General features: G+C 41.6%; 2 protein-coding genes across 2 annotated transcripts in view; one reads left to right on the top strand and one right to left on the bottom strand.

Moving 5' to 3' along the window:
* The window catches only part of yap1 (Yes1 associated transcriptional regulator), a 139,435-nt gene that overhangs the window by 88,088 nt on the left and 28,794 nt on the right, over nucleotides 1–22,553 (top strand). The gene's annotated exons all lie outside the window — the stretch shown is intronic.
* On the bottom strand, nucleotides 12,807–17,865 carry nars2 (asparaginyl-tRNA synthetase 2, mitochondrial). The gene is made up of 14 exons (XM_083984453.1): nucleotides 17,550–17,865; nucleotides 16,325–16,434; nucleotides 16,024–16,144; nucleotides 15,768–15,908; nucleotides 15,604–15,684; nucleotides 15,336–15,430; nucleotides 15,054–15,186; nucleotides 14,684–14,782; nucleotides 14,526–14,563; nucleotides 14,360–14,426; nucleotides 14,123–14,260; nucleotides 13,885–13,982; nucleotides 13,050–13,076; nucleotides 12,807–12,958 (listed from the first exon to the last, which is right to left on the bottom strand). Exons 1-14 carry the CDS (start codon nucleotides 17,709–17,711, stop codon nucleotides 12,814–12,816), a joined length of 1,455 nt encoding a protein of 484 aa, XP_083840579.1. The 5' UTR covers nucleotides 17,712–17,865; the 3' UTR covers nucleotides 12,807–12,813.

The raw sequence follows: 22,553 nt of genomic DNA on the forward strand, positions 1-22,553 counted from the left end.
AAACACACATGTTATCCAAGTTAAAAGGTTAGAGTGGTCTTGTTTACCTCTCCTCCTATTAAAGCAGGAGACAAGGGGACAGCAGGTTGTTGTCTCTCGCTCTGCTTTACCTGCTGCTGCAGTGCACACACACACACACACACACACTACACAGCTGCACAAACAACAGCACTGGGGAGCCGTGTGTAACCAACTTGATTGTGTATATTTTTTCATCTATGGCCAGCGTCTCTAAAGGTCATGTGTTGTAGCACAGCGATTTACCTCCAGTGACTCGAAATGCTTGGCTGCAGTTGAACCGGACCAATGCCTCAGGCAACGCGTCTCCGGTTTAATCTGAGCGACAAGCACATTGGCGCTGGTGCTCACACACACACTAAGGCCATGGCGCTCGGCCATTGCTGCTTAATTACAGTAAAAGGTGAGCTGAGAGTGATCCCATCAGTGTTCTGAGGGGATGGGACGAAGCATGAGAGAGTTAAGAGGTCAGAAAATGGGTTGAGCATTAATTTAAATTTAATTTGTTAAATGTCAGCCAATAAGGCACAATGGGAACTTTAACATATCTGGAGGCTCTATGTGAAATTAAGGTGAGTTCTTGTAAAATGTTATGCACCATTCAAGTAGACTAACATCTCCATCTCACTCAGGCTGGGTGGTTTTGGGAGTAAAATCAAACATATTTTCTCAAAGTTAGTGAAGAACATAAAAGAAATATTTAGCACAATGGTGATTTCATTTATTTCTCCCTTCCCAGGGCTGAATTTGAACTTTCCAGAAAACTCCTTTCCACAAAGGGACATCAGTGAAGACCACTTTGCGATGCATGAATTAACAAGGTGGGACTGCTAACATAATGGCCACAATTGTGTGAGTGAATGACTAAACACTGATTCTGGTTAGTGTGCTGAGATGGGACAAAGCTGGACGGACAATGACGACAGAGCCCTGATTATCTGGTCCTAATCAATAGCGGGTCACACGTCAGCCCACATTCCAGGAACAGATGGGAGTTTCAGCCAGTCAGGGAATGCTGTGGATTTGCTGACATCCTCGTCATACAGGGGCTAAACCAAGTCCTATGAAAATGTGTCTTCCTTTCTTTCATGTATCCCTGTCACTTGTCACGTATCTGTACTCACCTTTGTGACACCAGTTTATGTAACAGTGAGCTTAAATAAACTTCAAATAGACGTGGGAGAGCATTGAGAAGTTCCATCCTACAGTTTATACAGAGCTCCGAGAGAGATGTTAAGCAGACGGCCATCGCAGACAAAGTTTTTAATGCACGTTTCTGGAGCGTTTCCAATAAATTCAGGTTGCAAACAAAACAGGGGTCCAACAATGTGGGGCCCTTTTTTTTTGGCAATTTCAGCAACTCCAGCCCATTATCTGTCTCAAGTGGTGAAAAGATCCAGATGCTCCTGTGTTGGACACGGCTCTGTCCCATCCGAGTACCCGCAGAAGTAAACAAGAAAAGATGTTAAACAGAGTTGCTGATATTAAAACTACATTTAAGTCCAACGGATGCATTAGAGCACCGTTGCAATTTCAATCTAACCGCTCAGGTTTCCCAATAGTCAAAACACTGACCTTGAAAGCCCGGCAGCTGCAAGACATAACACATGCAGATAAGACCCAAACAGGCCCATAAATTCTTGTGTGTTAATAAAAAAGGTGGGAGGTTAGCCATGGAGCGCCAAGACCGACGCAGACCTCTCAAGGGTAGGAACACTTAACTCCTGATGTTTCCCTCATGTGTAGAAAGTTCACATTCTCCTTTCAAACAGCTTTGAAAGCCATTTAGTGCCTGTGCTGCAGAGTGGATTATGAATAGAGTCCACATGCAGTGCCATCATATGACTGTGATGGAGGGCTCCATTCCACAGGTGTGATGGTGATGAAAAGGGATGCTGCATTTGGTACCTAGAGTCCTCATTCACTCACTTCATGGGGGCAATGATCTGCGAAATCAGCAGCACATCCTATGAAAAACAACCTCTCCAGAGCCCTCGGTAAATATAATCAGCCTCAATTTGCAGTTGAACACTTCCATCATTAGCAAAATGAGTAATCTCTTGCCGTGTCTCCGTATCAGCTAAAGGAGTGAGCCCGCCCTGACAGTTTGACTAACGGGGAGCATTATCTTTAATCAGAACTCTTTGTGTCACTTCCCCTGCCTCTGCCATCTGCTGCAGCTCATACATGTCTGTATAGCGGGTGTGCCGTCAGCCCCTCCTGGCCCCTCTGATTCCTACCACAGTGTTTTTAGATGCAAAACGGCAGAACAATTAAAGAAATCGGTTGGAGGGGTGGGGCAGGGGGCACAAAGTGAAAACGTTTACATTCGGCAGGGGGATATCTTGACCAAAACACCCTAATCTGCACTGCAGCATAATCACTCCAGCTCAAACGTCACAAGCCCCCAAGACTACTCTCCTCGCCCACCATTACAGTCACTGCCACTGATGTCACATACGGGATCTCGGGTGTATGACGTCAGCTAATACAATAAAAATATATCATGTGGCAGGAGCACTAACGCCAACACATACAGCCCAACACAGTAGTTCCCAGTAGTGTCAGAATACATCACCATGGTGTTTATCATTACAGTAAGGAAGATGAGTGCCTGAATAATTTAACTTCATGAAAATGCATTGAAAATTATCTATCTTATTTTTTCTTTTTTATCAATCATAATAACAAAAATAATTGGAATATATCAAATATAAATGCTAAATAATTGTGTCAATTTACATTTTAGGGTTTAATGTGCTGTCATTTACACACAATACACAATATATTGTTTTAGTAAGCTTTTAAACTTAAAGCAGATATCAGCTTCACGGCCGTTTCGGCTAATGCTGCGTTCAAGGCAGGCTTTTGAAACCGTAAGTTACAGCTTCAAGTCACAACTACGACTTGGTAGCGTTCCAGGTAACCCGTAGCTCGTGTTTTTACCATCCTGTTGTCTGTGAAAGTTCCCTATAACGGCCACTCGTAACTTCCGACCCGTGAACTCGTACCAGATCGAACTGGTATGACTTCACAGGAAGGAAAAACACAAAGTACGAGTTTCTTTGAACGCACCATGAGTTAGCAGCCCCCGCCCTTGTCAGGCATCAATTGGTCCTCGTGCTACGTCACCACATTCACGCGCATCCCTTGGCTGCACACACAGCCCTTCATGCCGTTCTCTCTCCTCATTGGATAACACTTGTATCCCACAAGGAAAATTTTCTCCTCGGGTTACAGCAGAGCAGAGTGACGGAGAGACTCGTGTTTAGGCTGAAATACTTCATGTAAGTGATTGCTGACGGAAAATAGGACTATTTAGGACTTATATTAACAAAAACATTCCACTGATATCTGCTTTAAGTCAGTTTACAGTTATAATCAACCTCGTATTCTGCCTTGATGTACCAGTTGAGCGACTGGGTGCCCAAATTATAATAATCAATAATAATAAGTAGAGTGTGACAGGAAAGTAAGGGGAAAAGAGAGAGGGTGACACGCAGTGAAGAGGCCCAGGCTACTGCAGTGAGGAGCTGCTGCATGTTAGCCTACGTGCTTTACTGTGTGAGCTACCGGCTTCAAACAACCTTAACCTTAAAATGGAGTGTGTAAATGTTGAAGCAGAAGTGATTTGTGAGTTTGTTTATGATATCAGCATCTAAAAGCAAACAATCCTTTCTAAAATTGTAATAATTTAGTCATTAGTTTAATAAACATTGATTGAGTACATACTGTATAACAACTGGTACATTTAATGAACATTTTTGTCATCATTTAACATTTAAACTGATCATGGTTAATTATTGTCATAGGCAACCCCCCCCCCCATAAATGAAACTTTTCATATTAAAATTAACCACTGAAATTGATGATAATAATTAAATCATTTTTTATTGTAACCAATAATAAAACAATAATTAGTAAACCATGTAAAGGTTAGGGTGAGGGAAACTGAATATTTTCATTAAAATCCAGCCATAATACTGACTCTAAGGCCATGTTGTGGTGTTCAGAAATATACTTTCTTTTTGTGTCTTCACAAAAAAAGTCCCCATGATGTTCCCTGATGCACTTTGTTAATAGAAATGACATCATGGTAACTGGCGAAACCATTTTGATGCTAAATGAAAGACATTCACTTTGTCAGTTTGGCAGTAATATCAGAGTCAGTGCTGTCTGGTATCACAAGCCAGTGTAGAGCGGTGTCTTCTCCTGGATCACACACACAGAACTAGGTCCAGGAAAACTTCATGTGTTTTGCAACATGAGCTGAATGGATAAAAGGTGTGAATGAGGCAATAAAATGCCTAAAAGAGGCAACCACAGAGACACATTGTTGAAACAAGTCATAGGAGATGTGTTAAAATGATAACATTCACACTAATAGCATAACAGGTCTTTACCGTCAGTACTTTGGGGTTGGTGGACATCCAAGATGTCTATCAATGGGTGCATTACGTCATGTGAAAACTTGGAATTCCAGTGATCGGTATTACCGTCTGTTGATCTTTGGATGTCATCTTACTATTTTGTTTCTGTTTGTTCCAGGGAAGTCTGTCTCTACACTGGCTGCATTGCTCAATGTTTATTGTTCTCTGAGCTTCAGTTGTAACAAATTTCAGTTCTTACAGCTGACGTGTACTGACTCATCGCTGTCTGGATTTTCAAAAGAAGTAAATCCTGGTTCCCAGCAACGCTGATAGGAAGCACAAGGAGAGGTTCATAAGAAAAGTGCCATGATTGACATGAAAATAACATTGGCTGCGTGTGTAGTGGTTTGAACAAAACACTTAATTTTCCACTGCATCATGGTTCTGATCTGGCATTATGATTTGTTTTTTTCTATATAGCCCCAGGAAACGTGTGTGTTTGTGGCTGTTTTCAGTTTGACTTCTATAACCACCTGTGCCACAACCTCCTGCAGTAGGCACCTTGTTTACAAGTTTCCAACTACAATCTATCACACAATCTTCTGGGGTTAACATCTTATTTTATCTAGCGAATTTACAGCTGTTTGCATTGCAATTACATTTCAATTCATGTCAAAACTCTACATTTCATGATGCGCCAGCCACAGTGCGCTGGGCTTATAAAACAGCTGTCTACAGGAACAATGTGTCTCAGGCATGTTCCGTTACAAAAACTGTTTTTCAGATAAATACTTTATGGGATGAACATAATAAAATTTTGGCCAATTTATTACGAAACTGCAAGTTCATTTTGGTCAGCGCCATTTCACCGGAAATCTACCCTGCCTGTCATGTTTTCCACGAGTAGAGTATATCTAGTGCATCACCTATGACTCATCAGCTCTGCTTCTTTTTTTCCAGGACCCTGGAAGCTTCCCTGGATTAGTATGACTATCACAAATGTCTTGAACAGATTAAAAAAAAAAAAAACGTTTTACAAAAATTAAAATTTTCCCACAATTCTCAAAAACAGTTCTGCATTACAAAAATAATTATTCTGTGATACAGTTTTCCTTAGCAAGTCAGTCTTCATCTTTGTGAAAGGCATCTCTGAGGGGTAACTACAATGCTAACATGAAGAACACTTTTTATGACACAGTTAGGCTGTTTCCAGGTTTTTATTTCAGCCCTTCGTTAAAGACATCAACATGTTGCCAGAAGATAATGTCCACAACCTAATGTTGGAACACAAATATCACTGTTTAGAAAAAACGCTGTACTGAGGGAATAACACATCCTCCTTTCGAGATATTTCCTTGAGATATTTGCAATCATGTTATGGTTATAATATTTACACAGGATCTGGTAGAAATCATCTGTGTTTCATTTACTAGTTAAAAATATGTTTATCTTTGTTTTATTTCTAGGGATACGTGATCTCTAAGAACACACAGCTTAGAGCGGAAAAGAAATACAAGTGAACCATTCAAATCTTTTAATGGCCACCATGATTACCAATAAAAGGTCTTATGATGTACTCCATAATATTTGTGTTATTTGTTCAATAACACCTATAAAATCAGCAGGCTTGACTAGAAGGTTACCAATGTGAATGTTTGGAAATGCATCTGAAAGGAGTCAGAAAATATCTCCCATCCCTCACCACCTACTTTCATGGTGCTTCTGAGCTGAACCCAGTTAAAGAGAGGAGCTCTGGGAGCGTCAAAAAGAGCCTGGAAGCTCTCAGGTGTCAGTGACTGTTTTGAATGTGTCGGTCAAAAAGAGCAAATGTGCTCAGTCAACCAGGGTAAATACATGCCAAAAAGGAAAATTTGATGGTTGTCATTTGTCAATGACCTTTGCAGTCACCACACAGTGGAGATCAAAACCTCCCCCTGAATTCTCTGATGTCAGCAACACTGGCATTGAACTAATAATACATAAAATGCCTTACTGCATCATTCCCAGTTAAATGTCTTAGTATGCTGCCGAGCAGGAAGCCAAAAGGCATTTCTATTGAGTCACGTCACGACTGCAAAGCCCATTTGCTTCAGAGAGCCAATCTAATGACAGTCATATGACATGTAAGCTTCAGCTAGCAGCATGATTCCTGTATATGACTTGGATCTAATCAGCAGCACAGAAACTAGATTTCTCTTCATGTAGAAATAAACCAAACATTTTCCTTCAGTATAACAACACCGCATTACTACATTACAACGCCATTAAGTAGGCGTGTGTGTTTTTTGTGTTTTTAATGAAGTAGCAGCACACACTTGGGTGGACATGAAACAAACCGTATCTGATCCGAGGCCATTTTATTCTGTTGTTATATTCAGACTACAACAACAAACTACAGCTTGTAGATGCTAAATCAACTATTTGTTTATGACCTGACAAGTCCAGTGTTTTCCAGAACTGTCATCATTTATGACATCTGGATCAGCTGAGATAAAAATGGAGTCATCCCAAAAGTTGTTGAGATCAGCCATTTATGATCCCTGTTTTTGTAGTCTGACTCGTTTTTATTTTAAGCACTATTAAATGAAACCATCAACTCTGTGATAGTAAGAGCTCAGAAAATAAGTACAGACGTCTCTCACTGCTGGTCCAAATCACAAGAGACTAGAATTAGTGCCTCGTGGTTGTGGGCCTCTGCCAACCAGACAAGCCTCCAGTTTACATCCATGTCTGCCCAGACTCACATAAAATCTATAGCAAACACTTTGAAGGAATTTGATTTCAGAGTATTAAGTGTGCTTCTTTGGTAATTTAGAAGTTAACATTGTGAGAAACAAAAAACAGAGTCAAACCCCCTGTATGTGTTGACATGCTGGCTCAATAAAGCTGATTCTGATAGAACACATGAACGTCAACAATGCTTCACGCATGGATGTTTCCGCAGAGGAGCTACGAATTCTAAAACATTTACGCTTCACACAACCAATTGTGCAATATTGTCACAATCTCCCCCTCTGTTCCTGAGTAACAGCGTTGAAACACTGGCAGAAAAGTGTTTTTTGCAGAACATTAGCACAGAGAAGGTGACCTTTAACCTTGTGGATATAAAATGTCATTACTTGCTGCTGCTGAACATTCACCCCATTAGCCATGTGTCTGAAATCCTGTTTGATTTTGCAAATGAATTCTTGAGTTATGGTCAAAAACATGTTTTGTGAGGGCACAGTGACTTTCACCTTTAACCACCAAAATCCAATCAGTTCATATTTGAGTCCAAATTAAATGTTTGTGCCAAATTTGAAGAAATCCCCTCAAGACATTTATGAGATATTGCACTCACAAGAATGGGATGGACAGACAGAATGGCGGATGAACAACCCAAAAACATACTGCTGCCCCCAACCACAGCTGTCACTGTCGCAGAGGCATAAAAAAATCAGTGGGATCTAATTTCCTTCTGAATGGCACTATTTTAAGATCAGCTGATAGATGCCTTGATATGGAATACATTTATATACTCACAGACCAATTCAATTTCTTTCCCTGTCATGGGACCTCTGTCACAACACTTCCTGTAGGTACCATCCAAAGGAAGTCTGGCATCTGCTATTGGTGCAATAATTAAGTTTTGGACAGAAAACACACAGGCTACACCAGAGTTCATGGCACAGGACAGGATATTATGAGAAAGGTTCAAACACGGCCACCATGGGCTTTTCACAATGAACGTGAGAGAATGGATGTAGTTGAGAGAGGATAATGTTGTGACAATTCTGTGACATTTCATTTATTAATTTCTTATGACTGCAAATTAAAGCTGTCAATGCATATGAAAAGAACAGCCTATAAAGTTGATCTACAGGAACTAATCAGCAACTGCAGAACACTGTCTGTTTCCAGCTCATTTACTGTAAGAACACACTGCTTCAGGTTTTAGACTGCTGACAAGCAATTTGAGGTCACCCTGAGTTCAGAGAAATTGTAACAGGCATTCAATACTTTAACTGACATGTTTAACACCAAGACTAAACAAGATTTTAATCTAGGTGAGGTATTTAGCTGACAAAATAAAAAATAGTCAATAGCTTCAACCAGTGGAAATTATCATATGCTGCAGTCTAGGGTCAATCACAAGGATCCCTTTAAGTGAACATATCTAACGATAATAAACTAATCTGACGCTGATACTGCAGTCACATAAACACCCCTGTTTTGTAGCTTGTGGGGAAAGGCCCATATGAGGGCCCACAGATAAAGTGGAACAAGGAAAATGTCTGTTTGAGCGCCGGGTGTCTGTCAAAGCAGGAACTGGGAGGCGTTCTCAGTTGACCTCTAAGGGCAAGGACTTCCCAAAGCCCCTCTGCAAAACAACAGTAGACCCGGCAGCTGACAGTGGGACACAGGCTGCTGCCGCTGCCGCTCTGCTATGCCTGCCTTGAAAACTCTACCCCTCACCCCCCCACCCCAAACCTCTCTTCCTCTCTCTCCTCTTGTGTACCATCCACGAGGGCAAGATGGTAAAGTCCCTTTTGAAACTGGCAGTGGGGAGAAAGCAGAAGCAGCTATCACCTTGCCGATATGATCTGTCTGGAATGTGGCAAAGCTTTACTGTATGTGAACAGACACGTTTGTGATGTCAGATACAACAACGGACAGATGGGAGGGTTTAGCCAACAGTAGCTTGATCCCGACCTGAGAACAGGAATTAAGTTGTTTACAGTGTGTCACGTCAAATGCATGATTCATATTGTTCCATGCAAAGTACGATTCACACAGCACGTTCATTTAAATGACTTGTTAAGCATATGTCAACATTAGCAGTAGCGTAGAGGTGCACCCGTCACCTCCTCACCTACTTTTTCCTACAACTTTTATAACTTCATTACATCTATATATATCCACTTCCTTTGTCCACTTCAAGTCAAGGAAAATTAACTACTGCCAACACCTACTGTGTGTTGATCTGACAGGTGGTTGACTAAGCAGCTGCTACGAATAAAAGATGGTTAGGAGGTGAATGTTGCAGACATGATGCAGCATATCGTCTGACCACTGACTGATGAGTAAAATAACCTTAGCAGAACTGTGCAAGAGGCACTGGGCAAGTGCTGGATTAGTCAGTTGTTTTCATGTTCCCTTTGCTTATTCTGGACATTGTTCAAAAAAAGCAACCAAGGCCACTCCCACCTACACTTAAAACACTGCCCACCTCTGGAGCCTCGATCAGCCCCCTAAGAAGAGATAAACTCCAACCGAAGCCATTCATTTAGCAGCTCTCAAGACACATGCGCACCACTGTTTTCCACATACAGTGTAAGGCTGCTATCACATGTTAGGTAGGGGGTGGACTGAGTGGAGGGAGGAGTGGGGGGGGGGGCATAGGACATTTATGTTCATCATGTGTTTGAGCAGCTGTTGTAGGATGAGTGAGTCACTACTCAGTCACCTTTGTAAACAGTTAGAAAACATTTAACCAGGACTAGTCATGCTGGTTACTGAGCTTAGACATGTTGTCTCCTGTCGTCACCACCAGTTGCATCCAGGTTTCAACTGCCACAAGTGTTTTGCTCTCTGGCTTTGCATATCATTTGCATGCCTGACTTGCAGTGGTAGTACCAGTTTTTACTCTCTCCTAACCCTGCACTGGATTCTACACTGCATTTAACACAATTAGCTGTGTTACATTTTCAGTGACTGTGTCTATAGAGGGTAACAGGAAATAGTGTATGTATATTAACCATTTTCAGTTACTACTGATTAACTGGCTCAGGAAGGACTTCATGTTAGGAATGGGTGGAATATTGACAGGGAATGTGTTGTTAAGGATTAAAACAGCTTTTCATTGTTGCAAATAATCTCCTAAGGCACAACAGTGGGAACTGTTGTTGCATTTCAGTTTGCATGTCATGTAGAGCTCCCAAACAATACATTCCCCACACCTCCTCAGCTCATACCAATATAATAACCGATCAAACTTGCTACCATGAGAAACACAGCACACCTTCAGGCTGGAATGCCAGAGAGTATGTGAGAGTAGTATCTGAAAATATCCCTCTACATTAGGACGTCAGCGATGTCAGATGACAGCAAATCTGGTGAGTAAATAGCCCCGATTGTCCGTAGCCTGACTTTAAGTGGAAAGAATTTCAGATGGACAGATTATCGCATTCACAAGTTGCCCTGTTCTGGACACTCCATCTCATGACACTGTTTTCTGGCTGAGGCCGAGTGTGTGCGTAGTTGTTTATAGGTTATTGCTCAGGGTGAGACGCAGGGTGAGAAGGGCTGAGAGGCTGCTCCCTGCCCTCTTGCCCGAGGAAGGCCATTATTTTAGGTCCATTATGCCTTGTGAAGGTTTTTTCTCTTGTTTATACAGTACTGCTATGAACAAAGCAAGTTTTTTCCTCTGTACCATTGCAGCTGCTGTTCCATACTGACCACGGTGGTCTCTATGTAAACATTAGCCAGCTTTAAGTGGAAGACAATGAGGAAATGACAGGACAAAAAGAGGGAGGAGGGGGGGGGGGGTGCATTTGAAGACATTCAAGGATGGATTTCCAGATGAAACAGAGAGATGACATCATGGCAAAGTCAGCTAGTAGGAACATGGAGAGGCCTGGTAATGCAACACCATACATAAACAGTGGACAGCTGTATTTACAGGAGATTGTCTCATGGTTCTATCTGCCTCCATAAATCCTATTATCTGATTTGCCTCCATTCCCCTGCCCCGGCACCCCAGCGAGAGCCTATAGCAGCTTTGGTTTAATACAGCCTTATCAAGCCACTCAAGTGCTGTGCAGTTATCACTATTGTTGTGACACTGGTCAGCTTAGGCAAGATGAAAACTGGTCCCATCAATGCTTGATTAGACATTACCTCATCATGATCGGATAAAGCAAAATGGCAGTGTGTGTGTCTGAGAGCCATTCAGCCAAAATTACAGACAGCTGTCTGGGTATTACTACACAGGCTTACCTCTGTGTTGTCATGGGACCCCACTGTGTGGGCCCCCCCCCCCCCCACGTTAAACCTGCCTTTTCATTTTCATTGAGCCTGTGTTAGAGAATCAATAATAATGTGTGGTGCCTCCTGTAGGTCATTAGACAGAGAGGTCCAGATGGTGGTTGGTGGGATGCACCTGCTACAACTGCACTTTAAATATCTGACTTTCTAAGCACTCACTTCAGATGAATAAAATACAACCTGACAGAGAAAATGAACCAGAGAAACTCGTTTTCTCCTGCATCGGTCAAACTCTCAGAGAAGCAAAGCGAAAGTGTGATGTAGGCTACTCACATATCTCCTCAGTTTCTTCTCCGGTGGAGACTTTCTCAGCCAACCCTGGAAGATGATTTCTCCGCCGCTCATGTTTGTCACTGTCTGTTTCCTCTCACTCTACCGCTGCCGTCTGTCACTAGTACATATCGGCTCCTTAAGGCTTGCCTGTTCAAAGTGCTGTCGGCGTCGGGCTCCCACTAGTGCAGTCTGCTCCCCCCATTTGGTCAAAAAAAAAAAAAGAAAAGAAAAATATAGTAGTGCTAGTCGGAGATGTTGGCCGTGGCTCCTGCTGGTACAGGAGGCAGAACCCCGGTTAGTGTGGAGGAGGGAAGAGAAAAAAAGGCGCAACTCGGCTCTCGGGGAATTACGCACGGCCAGCTGACGAAGAGCCGCGGGTAAAAACTCAACTGATGCAGGGTGAGGAAGTATCATAGGGTGTCTGCAGTTTGTTTTCCCAACTCACACCACGCCCACCGAGCGAAAAGAGGGATGGGCTGCGCTGGGATGAAACAGGATGGGAGAGCTGAGGCTGCCATAAAGTAGCTCCAAGATCCCAAAGAGTTTCAATAATGGAGCTGGAGCGATTTGGTTAAACCATTAGTGTACTCTAACAGAAAACTATAATGTTAGTAAAAGTCCGCCTTTTCATTTCATTCAAATCCAATTATCAAACATAGTTGTATCTTATATGATTATATAATCAACCATAAGCCAACAGATAGGATTTCCTCATACATTTTTGATATTTCCTGTTTTGTTTTTGTTTGTTTGTTTAAGAATATTAAATGAATTGAATCAGCAGCTGCTGTTGTTAACAGAGTCAAACATTTCCCAGTAGGATGAGATGGGGAAAAAGCACCATCTGGTGGAAACCTGGCAGTTGTTTTGAAAATCATTGCTTGTATGGAGGTATAGGAGGTAAACGGGCCATGATATGATGCATTTCCCTACTAAAACACAAAAATAAGAATCAATAAATTTTGTTACCATATAGATAATAGGATATTCATCAACGGAGTTATATTTTCATGGTACAGGTTCAGATATATTATATTTACACACCAATATACAACAGAAATGTACAACACTGTCATCATATTTATTAGACATGTATAGAAAATGACATGATGGCATGAACTGTATTTTATAGAAGACAAGAATGGGAAAATCTAGGGAAAGGAGTCACATCTTTTATGTTGTCAACACCCAGAATGCACTGCAAAAATCGCTCAAATCCCATTCCAAAGCCACCGTGAGGGACAGAGCCAAAACGTCTCAAATCCAGATACCTGCAAATAAACAAAAATATCATTAGAACCCTGTTGGTGTATAAGGATTTTTATTTCAACATGTTGTTGCAAATTACAAACTTTTTTTTACCAGCTATAGGTGTCTTCTAATCCAACCCTGGAGAAGTGTAATAATTCATGTTAGTGCCTTCAAACAAAGCATACATAATCAGAGCAATAAATCCTCTCTATAGTACAATATATTCATGTTTTAAATATTTATTTTCTTTGCAGACTTTCTCTTGTGAATGTAGATAAATTCACCAACGCAGCTGTCGCAGTTTTGTCCACCATAGACGTGACCAAACCACAACTGTAGTCACATCTTTTTTACTTCGCACAACAGACACTTCCATGTTCTGCCCTCTGGTTGGAGGTACAGTTTGCTGATGCTGCAAACAGGGTACCCACAGCTCCAGTAGTCCTCATGGATTTTATGTTGTTTTGTCCATGTTTTTGTTTTTTGTTTTTTTAATTAGTTTCTGTTTTGTGCTGTCTTATTTATGTATTATTGCCTATCGGAGTTGTGTGTTAATTGCAGTACACTGTTGTGGAAACTAACTTACCCTCTGGGATGACAAAGTCGAACCAACTACAATCTATTCATTACCCTAATTGTTTTGTAATGTTATTTTATATGAATAGATAACAGTTGTATATGTATATGTATGTATGCAATATAAATGTCAATTGTATCCTATTGTTTTTCACCAACTCAGTATGTGTAGTGACTGAGCCAGGAGGCCTAAACATCTGATAACTCATTTGAAGAAGTTGCAGAAATGATGTTTGTTTGTTACAGAGGGTTACACAGAAAACTGTTTTCTGTGACACTACGGGGGGATTATTCTTGATCTCAAAGGGACTATGGAGACACGGACAACAAAGGTCTTTTAAATATATTAGCATGGGCCTTAAGCTCTTACTCCTCCAGTCGAGCCCTCAGCAGATCCAGCCTCTCCTCTCTCAGCGAGCCCCCACAGAGCTCTCCAACCCCTGGCACAAGAAGGTCCACTGCAGCTGCCTGCAAACACACAACAGTTACAGTCAGCTCACATATGCAAATTGCTGCGATAACCCAACTGGCATTACAAGGAAAGAACTGAGTGGCTAAATTATTGATTCACCCTGTGTTTTTTTTTTAACAGTATAACCACTTCTTACTGTATGCTTAGGATGGTCCTGGTTGTCTCTTGCATAAAAAGGCTTGAGATCATAGGGATAATCAGTGACAAAGACTGGAATGTTGCCGCAATGTTTCACCAGGTACTTCTCGTGTTCAGTCTGAAGGTCACATCCCCACTGTAGAAAAGAGGAGCTGGTGTTACGTGTCAAACCTACAGTAAAGGTAGATATCAAGTCTGATATTTGAGGGGGAGAAATAAAACCAGTGTCACTTACATTTGTTGGGAAGTCAAATTTCTGAGAGGTGCGGTTGAGGATGTCTATAGCCTCACTGTAGGTTATCCTACAAGAAGATTGAGATGTGTGTCATTCATTAGAGGCCATTTCATTTTTACATCATTATATAAATACATATTCCATGTTTACAAAAACCGACACTCACACAGGGAACCTCCTCTTCACCATCGCCTCTATAGTTTCCTATACGATATACAGGAGGAAACAAAATATAAGTTGATATAATACTGGAGTCACATGAAGTTGTGGCTGGTTGGTATAAAGGGAGTCAGGTTATGTATACAAATGTCCTTCAGGACTCACCCTGTGTCCAGGAGTCACATGCTTGTGAAACAAAGCCACATCCTCTGCACAGTGAGCCAAGACATGCTCTGTGGCTGATCTGAACATGTCCTCCATGACCTAAGGAGGGGACGCAGTTTAATAATTAAAGCTCTCCTGACTAACTGTGCCCAAGGTCAACTTTAAAAGTCACATAAGGTAAGCGTGTATTTCATGATTTATCGATATGTTCAAATTTGTAGAACACAATTGCTTTCAGAAAGGTAAGAGATGATAGCTAGTATGCACAGATGATGTGAGTGAAAAGCAGTTGGCAGGCTGTAACATGTTAGTCATATAGTCTTCGATCTATATCACAGAGCAATACTTTGAGGACAATCACATAGTGTACCTTGGTGAGATCCTCTAAGGACTGTGTGAAGGAGACCTCGGCCTCCACCATGTAAAACTCAGCCAGATGGCGTCTGCTTTGGGAGTTCTCTGCACGAAATGTTGGCCCAAACGTGTAGACTCTGGAGAAAGCCCTGCAACGGCATGAGTGACAAGGCATAATTAGAAATGTACTCCAGTGTACATGCATGTGTCTCTAAGGCAGAACATACAAGAAGGATACTGTATGTGATTTTTTTTAAATGTCCGTACTAGAAAAAAAATCATATACACTTCATCTCACCCTGACATCACTTCCAAATGAAGCTGTCCAGACACAGTGAGGAAGGCTGGGACAGAGAAAAAGTTCTCCTCCTCATCATGTCCCGGGCCTGATGGCTGTGGTTAAAGCAGAAACTTTCAGATTTCAAACAAGATCACAAATCCACCCCGTTCACATCAGGGGTTTTGAGTAGAAATCAGACACTGGAGATCACAACACATGCAGTACAGATCGTCAACACTGATACACTGAGGGCTAAAATACTGAAAAAACATCTTAAGATACTCACCTCTACCTGAAAGAGCTCTCCTGCCCCTTCACAGTCATTTGAGGTGATGATTGGTGTGTGAATCTGCACAAAGCCATTATCCTGTGGAAAAATGGAGTGGAGTAAATAAATAAGAAATAAAATCCTCTGCAATCTATTAGTCTATCCTCCTTTGATGTTCTCACCTTGAAATATGACTGAACTGCTATGGTGGCCTCACTTCGTATTCTCAGCAGGGAGCTAAACACATTTGTTCTGCACCTGAGATGAGGAAACTGGCGAATGTACTCAAGGCCGTGTCTCTCTTTGATTTTAAAGGGAAAGTCCTAAAAGGCAAGGCCATAATATTAAATGATATTTTTGATATAATGGCTAGTTGGCTACATAAAAGGTTAAACAAGGATGATCTGTAATTTGTACTAGTACAACAATCATTCTTACCACAGGGTTACATTCTCCGACTAGATCGATTTGGTCTGCTTCAAGTTCAACTGGCTGTTTTTGGTTTGGACTTTTCTTAAGAATACCAGTGACTTCAACAGCGCTTCCAAATGTGAGCAACCTTAAAATGAAAAACGAGATAAAGACAGTCATGAGTTTATATATATATATATATATATATATATATATATATATATATATATATATATATATATATATATATATATATATATATATATATATATATATATATATATACTGTTTGTGCTCCCCACGTACTTGAAAAAGTAAAAGTTCTTACGGATGATTCAGCTCTGCGCCAGCAACAATCTGCAGAGACTGCAAGGAACTCCCATCATTCACATGGAGAAAGAGATTTGCCCTCTGAGGTCTGACAGAGCGAACCCATCCCTACAACACAGACACAAATCAAACTGCACAAAGCTGCTCCATCTGATATTTTCTCTCTGCTTGCATCTAAGGTTCACAGACTGATACACTGGTGGTTATTTTAGAATTTCACTCCTCTCTAGATTAAAATGTCGGCTACATGAGCAAAGTTGTTTGCAGAAGTTTGGTCACCGCTGGGAAGACTGCACACTTTATTGATTTTTTTTTAAGTAAGGGAAAAAGTATGTTCAACCCTTGCAGCAAAAATACATTCAAATGAGCCTTCAAATATTGAGTGCAATCTTACACACAAGTTTGGTGCTTATTAAAGTCAACACTTAAGTCTCCTTTGGCAGACATCACAGCCTGCTAATGCTGTTTGTAACCAGCTGCAGTTTGACCAGTGGAACAGGGGGCTTAAGAGGTTTTATATTCTTGACTTAGGAATATTCAACCACTCGTTCTGCAGATCGCTTTTAATCCTGGGATATTTTCAGCTGCCTTAGGATCTACCAGCAGATTTTCAGTGATGTTTACATGAGGTGACTGTGAGTCCTTTCTGAGAGATTCAGTGTGTTTCTTGAAGTGGTTCACAGTGGACTGGACTCTGAGGTCTGCTTTGGATCATTGTGCAGCTGTCGGAGCCAGCCTCTTTTCCAGTTTCACTCTCTCTGTAGAAATCCTTCCGTCTCTCTATCCATAAAATATTTTCTGCTCAAAAATCTAGATTGCAAGAAAAAGCTGATTGTTTTGTTATGTTATCTCCTTTCACTTCAAACGCCAACTAAATACAGAATTTGCATTTTGCATACCACACAGTGTGATACAGACTATCAACATACAGTTAGCTAACTTATATCTCAAGTCATGGAAAAGTGGGAAACCTTTAGGTAGGTATCATGTAGCTAAAGTAGGCTATATGAGCAGGGTATTATTACTGGTGTAGTGATAGGGTTCATGATACTATATTGTAAAACATTACAAAACATGTAACTAAAATATGAGAGGAATTATCATAAACTCAAGTTATCAGGCTGATCCTCAAACCATCAATGCAGGGTGCTGCTGGTATGTCAAGCAGCTGCAGCAAAAATGACCGGAGACTATTAGAAGATTAAAGCGGAAACTGACGTTACCTGCACTTTGACATTTGCTCCCAACTCAGCACCTGAAAGCGCCTCAGAAACTCTCAGTTTCGTTGGTGTCTTCTTACAATAATGTCGAACACTTAACAAAATCCCTCGAGAAACTGAGGCGGTCGAGGCGACAGAAAACGTTTTAGCTGCAGCCTGAAACATGGTGAGAGACGTCGCTGCTGCTGCCGACACTACAAACGCTAACAGCACAACATGTTGCGACAACTTGAAGGCTCAAAAACAACACACACACTTCATAGTATTTTCATATTAATGTCATTCTCCTCCGTCCTGACTTTCACGTTGTGCCTCTTCCCTGACAGAAACACTTCCTGTTTGGGTCTCTCGTCATTCGCCCAAATCAGTCACGTGGATTATGATAAACCAATCGGATTCGTGTTCTTTCGTCAGGCCTTTAAAGCTTTAGGGAGATGTAGTTTTATTAAGAGAGCTTCAAAAGCCTACTACTTCAGACAGAAGTCAGATGTTTAGAGTGATGCCACCAGGGCCGGTTTTAGCTATGGGCAATATGGGCGACCGCCCAGGGCGCAATCTTCGTGAGGGCGCACGAGCGCTCTCCAAAAAAAAAAAAAAAGGACAAAACAAAAATTGGCGTCAAGTTAGTGGAGTGGTCGCTGGGGCGCCCCTATGTCACGTCAACTTGCTGCTGAGAGTCATAGGCCTACTACAGGTTGTGTGTGTGTCAGGAGAGGCGAGGGGGGAGGGGGGAGGGGGGCGGGGGGGATCAACTCGCGACTACTGAGGTCTCACGTCGGATGCTCCGCCGGCCCAGAGAGCTCTCATGCGGGGAAAGAAAGGAGGGTTAAGCGCTAAACTCCTCGCCCTGAAGTTGGCTTCATTTTGGTAATGTTGCTATGGGATGCCCAGCAGCAATATTCCTCTTCTTCCTCTTCAATGTCCGGTCTCTGGTAAACAACATGAATGAACTGCGACAGGATCATGTGTTAAAAAGGATCCTGGACTGTCATGATGTTTATAATAAGCTGGTTAACAGCAACATCACGCTGTTTCCAAAACCACACCGACTTCAGCAGAGACGTGACTTTAAGCACATTTTTAGTTTAGCCTACAGATGGAACAGTGGTTCCTTCCTGTCATTACTTTATATTCAAAATATCATCAAGTTGCTGGCCCTACACTCACAAACAAAAACTATTTTAAATTGTGTATTTTTTTAGAGGTTCAGAGGCTGTAGTCAAGCTGCTCAGTTTTAATATAGCCTAAGCCTATAATTTTATGTGATTGGCTATTTAAAAAAATAATTTAAATCGATGATCAATAACAAATTAAACTGTGGTTTGACAAATTCAAACACATTTATTGATGATTTAATTTAGAGGAACCACGGTAGCCTATAAGATCATGTGTAAGATCAAATTCAGTGTTAAAGGCGCTCAGGCAGGTGATTTTGAAATACGCTAAAAGTAATCCAGAAAGTACTATTAGTATTACTTTACTTGAGTAATCGAAATGCATTACAGATTACAGATTTTGGGACATGTAATCAGTAATCTGTAGGGGAATACATTTTAAAAGAAACCCCCCCCAACACTGATTATAATATATTCTTGTGTTTGTTCGTTGGTGGGGTTTTTTTCGGGGGGGGGGGGGGGGGGGGGCACCACGGGATGGTTTCGCCCAGGGCGTAAAACTAGCCAGGACCGCCTCTGGATGCCACGGTTTATATTCAACAGTTTTCACGAATACTATAACATAATTGAAAAAAAATATATATATATAGTATATTAGGCTATAATATGAAGTGTAGACTGGATAAGTAGAGGAAATGAAAATATCAGATTTGTCCAAAGAAGAGTGGTATCGTAAAAGTTTGGGAGGTGAAACAGAAAGAATTTGTAGTATTAAAGAGTTTTTGTTTTGTTTTAAGTTAACTTGGTAAACTCTGTTCCCTGCTCCATTAAAATGATTTAATACTCCAGTGCTGAGTTAGTCACTGCCTATATCCAAAGTAACTAGGGAATATGTGGCAACGCATTGTGTCTTGCTGTAAAAAATGTCAGGTTTCCTGCTGGATGCTAAAGCCTCTCTTCAAGTCCACAGAGCAGCATTTTTCATCCAAAGGGCCACATACAAGGCTCCTCTCCACATATAGGCAGGAATGAAAAATATATTTTCAGCCCATGTGGAGTGATTCAGTAGTGTAATGAAGCAAGCAGAGCAGCTATCACGGCCGCGTGGAAATCTTCTTTAATCTTGCATGAGGTATCTGCCTTCAGTGTGGGGTCCATTTGTGCGCAAACCTTGTTAATTCAATACCCACAACGGCACTTGGTCTATTCCCACCATTTGCTACTGGGGTAAATCAGATCATGCCAGCAATGTAATAAGATGCCATTGACAATTATTCACCTGGTCTCGCCTGTCAGCTTTGGAGTCCCTGGTCTGGCTCTGGCAGCAAACACAGAGCTGGGTGTCTCCACCTCCGGCTGCTTATGACACATCATCATTAAAGCCAACATGATGCATTTGAAAAGTCAGCAGGGTCATTGATATTAATTATCTTCAGCATGGGGGCAACAATTATGCACATGGGCTCCTCCTAATGTGGAGCAGAGCAACTCTATTTTCTGAGTCACTGACAAAGACTGCAACATCTAATGTGAAATCTGTAGAGGTCATGGACGTCTATCATATGTTTCAATGAGCAAAGTTGAATCATGGTGACAATCGGACTTAAGCCTAATGAAGCCAACAATTAGGAGAAAGTTTACTTAGATTTGATGGTGGGGGAAACAATACAGATTAGGCTACACATGTAACAATGAATGAATAAATAAAATATCCCTTCCAGGAAATGTACATTATTAGAGCTACTGCTGCAATCTGTCTTCCCCTCCTCAGGCCTATCATCATGCAGTATCTTCCTCTTCCACAGGGTAGTGCTGTAGCTCCATAACACTTCCCCCTCACCTTCCCAGTCCCCAGCGACAGTAGGTTTATTCATTTACCCCTCAGTAGCCTCCAGCATGTTATTTATCTGCAGCTCCGAGGGCTGCTGAAATGGAAGCAAGCTGGCGTTGCCATGTTCCCTCTGCAGCTCTATCAACAACCATGCAAACGTAGCTGCTGCCTTTCACCGGCAGCAGATAGTCCAGTGAATACACAGCTGCATCCAGGAGATGCTTTCTTTCCACGCATCAGTAGGAAGAACAGGGGAGCAAGGTTGAGGTGAACCTCGGTGTTCAGCTGTAACTTGAATGGTAATTTCCCCCCCTCTTGTTTGCAGGCTTGACATATTCTGTGACAACATGCACCGTGCACGTGGGAGAGACGCGTCGCATGGAGACTATTTATATTTCTACAGACACATCTTCCCACGCAACCCACAAGGCAATGCGTGCACGTAACAAGGTGAAAACTGTCTACTCTGCTTTCTGCATCTATACAATTCTTACACAATCTAAACGAAACACCCTGAAGTAACTCGTTCTTCTCCTCTTTATACTCCACATGTGATACATCAAGAGAAGTCAGGTGGAGGAGGTCCTGATGGGAGGTGCACCGCTCTCTGTTCTCCACAGGTGGATGAGTTGCTTTGCAGTGGCCTGACAACCTTATTTGGGCTTAACAACTTGTTAGAATCAATAGGCGATTAGTCAGCAAAACAAAGGATTGTGCTGTAAAAGCTCGGATCTCAGGAGGATCACTGAACTCAGAGGGCAGGTGCCTCCACTGCTCTCAGCTGTCTGCGCGGCGACTGCAGCACCGCACCGCATTGACAGCATCTCCTGCACCCCCACCCCCTCAGTCCACCAGCCCTCATCAAGCCCCTCCAAATATTCTGCATTCTCAAATGGACGGCTGCATTGATTTTATGTAACATGGCTCGTTAAGTGCTGATTAGACCATTATAGTGATGTGATTTCAGGGAATGGGTTTGGGTGACACTCGGCCAAACACAAATCAAAAGGAACTAACAACCCTCAATGAAAGAGATTTGGGCCGTTGTTCTGCTTCACCCGCAACTCTCAAGTTACCAGCAGAGCAGTGTGTGTGTGTGTGTGTGTGTGTGTGTGTGTGTGTGTGTGTGTGTGTGTGTGTGTGTGTGTGTGTGTGTGTGTGTGTGTCAGCTCAAATATGAAAGAGAAAATCTGAAGTTCAGAGAAAATATCATTAACAGTGGAGCTGGAGACATTTACTGTGGAGAGGATGATGTTCAGAGTAATCACTTTAATATATTTGTAAAATCAAATGAGTTTGTTTGGTTCTGAAGTGATTCTTTGATTATAACCAATCAACAGGAAATTAATAGTCAACAATTTTGATAGATTTATTAAATTTTTTTATTTTAAGAAATACATAAAAAGAACTGCTGGTTTCCTGCTTTCTCTGCCTTGAAGGATATTGGGCTGCATCCGGGTTTTGGGTTGAGTGAGTTGTTGAGACAAAACAGGCTCCATTCATGCTTTCATATTAAAGCTAATTTAGCACTAATGAAAATAATGATTAGCTGCTTTCCTAATTTGTGCAGTTCGAGTTGCAGAGCAGCTGCTGAAAGCCACACGGCGACAACCCCGATGACGAGAAGAGGATTGTGTGACATCAGCTCTGACAAGAATAAATTAAACATATTTAAGAGGAGGTAATGACACTGTCCCCTTGAGGCTGTCTCCTTGGGGTACAGCTTTACTGTAATTATCATATTGCTTATATCCGACTTTTCTTTGATTCAGCATGTTTTCACTCTGTGTACTGACTGTACTCCTCACAAGCCATTTTTCATTGACCATTGACTCCATTGGCTGAAGAAGAATGACATACTTAAATCTCTGATTACACTATTGTTCTTGTACCACAGTGAGTCACAATAACTGTTTATTTTGATGTGATTTACAGTGCTAGCCTATACAGTCTTCAGATTGCGTACTGACTGAGTGGAACCATCACATTTATGTACAGTATGTTAATTTCAGAAAGCAGTAATCATGCGGGGGTGGTGATGATTACTGTGCATCAGGTTAC

This window comes from Trachurus trachurus (genome assembly GCF_905171665.1).
Source record: "Trachurus trachurus genome assembly, chromosome: 13".
Classification (NCBI taxonomy): Eukaryota; Metazoa; Chordata; class Actinopteri; order Carangiformes; family Carangidae; genus Trachurus; species Trachurus trachurus.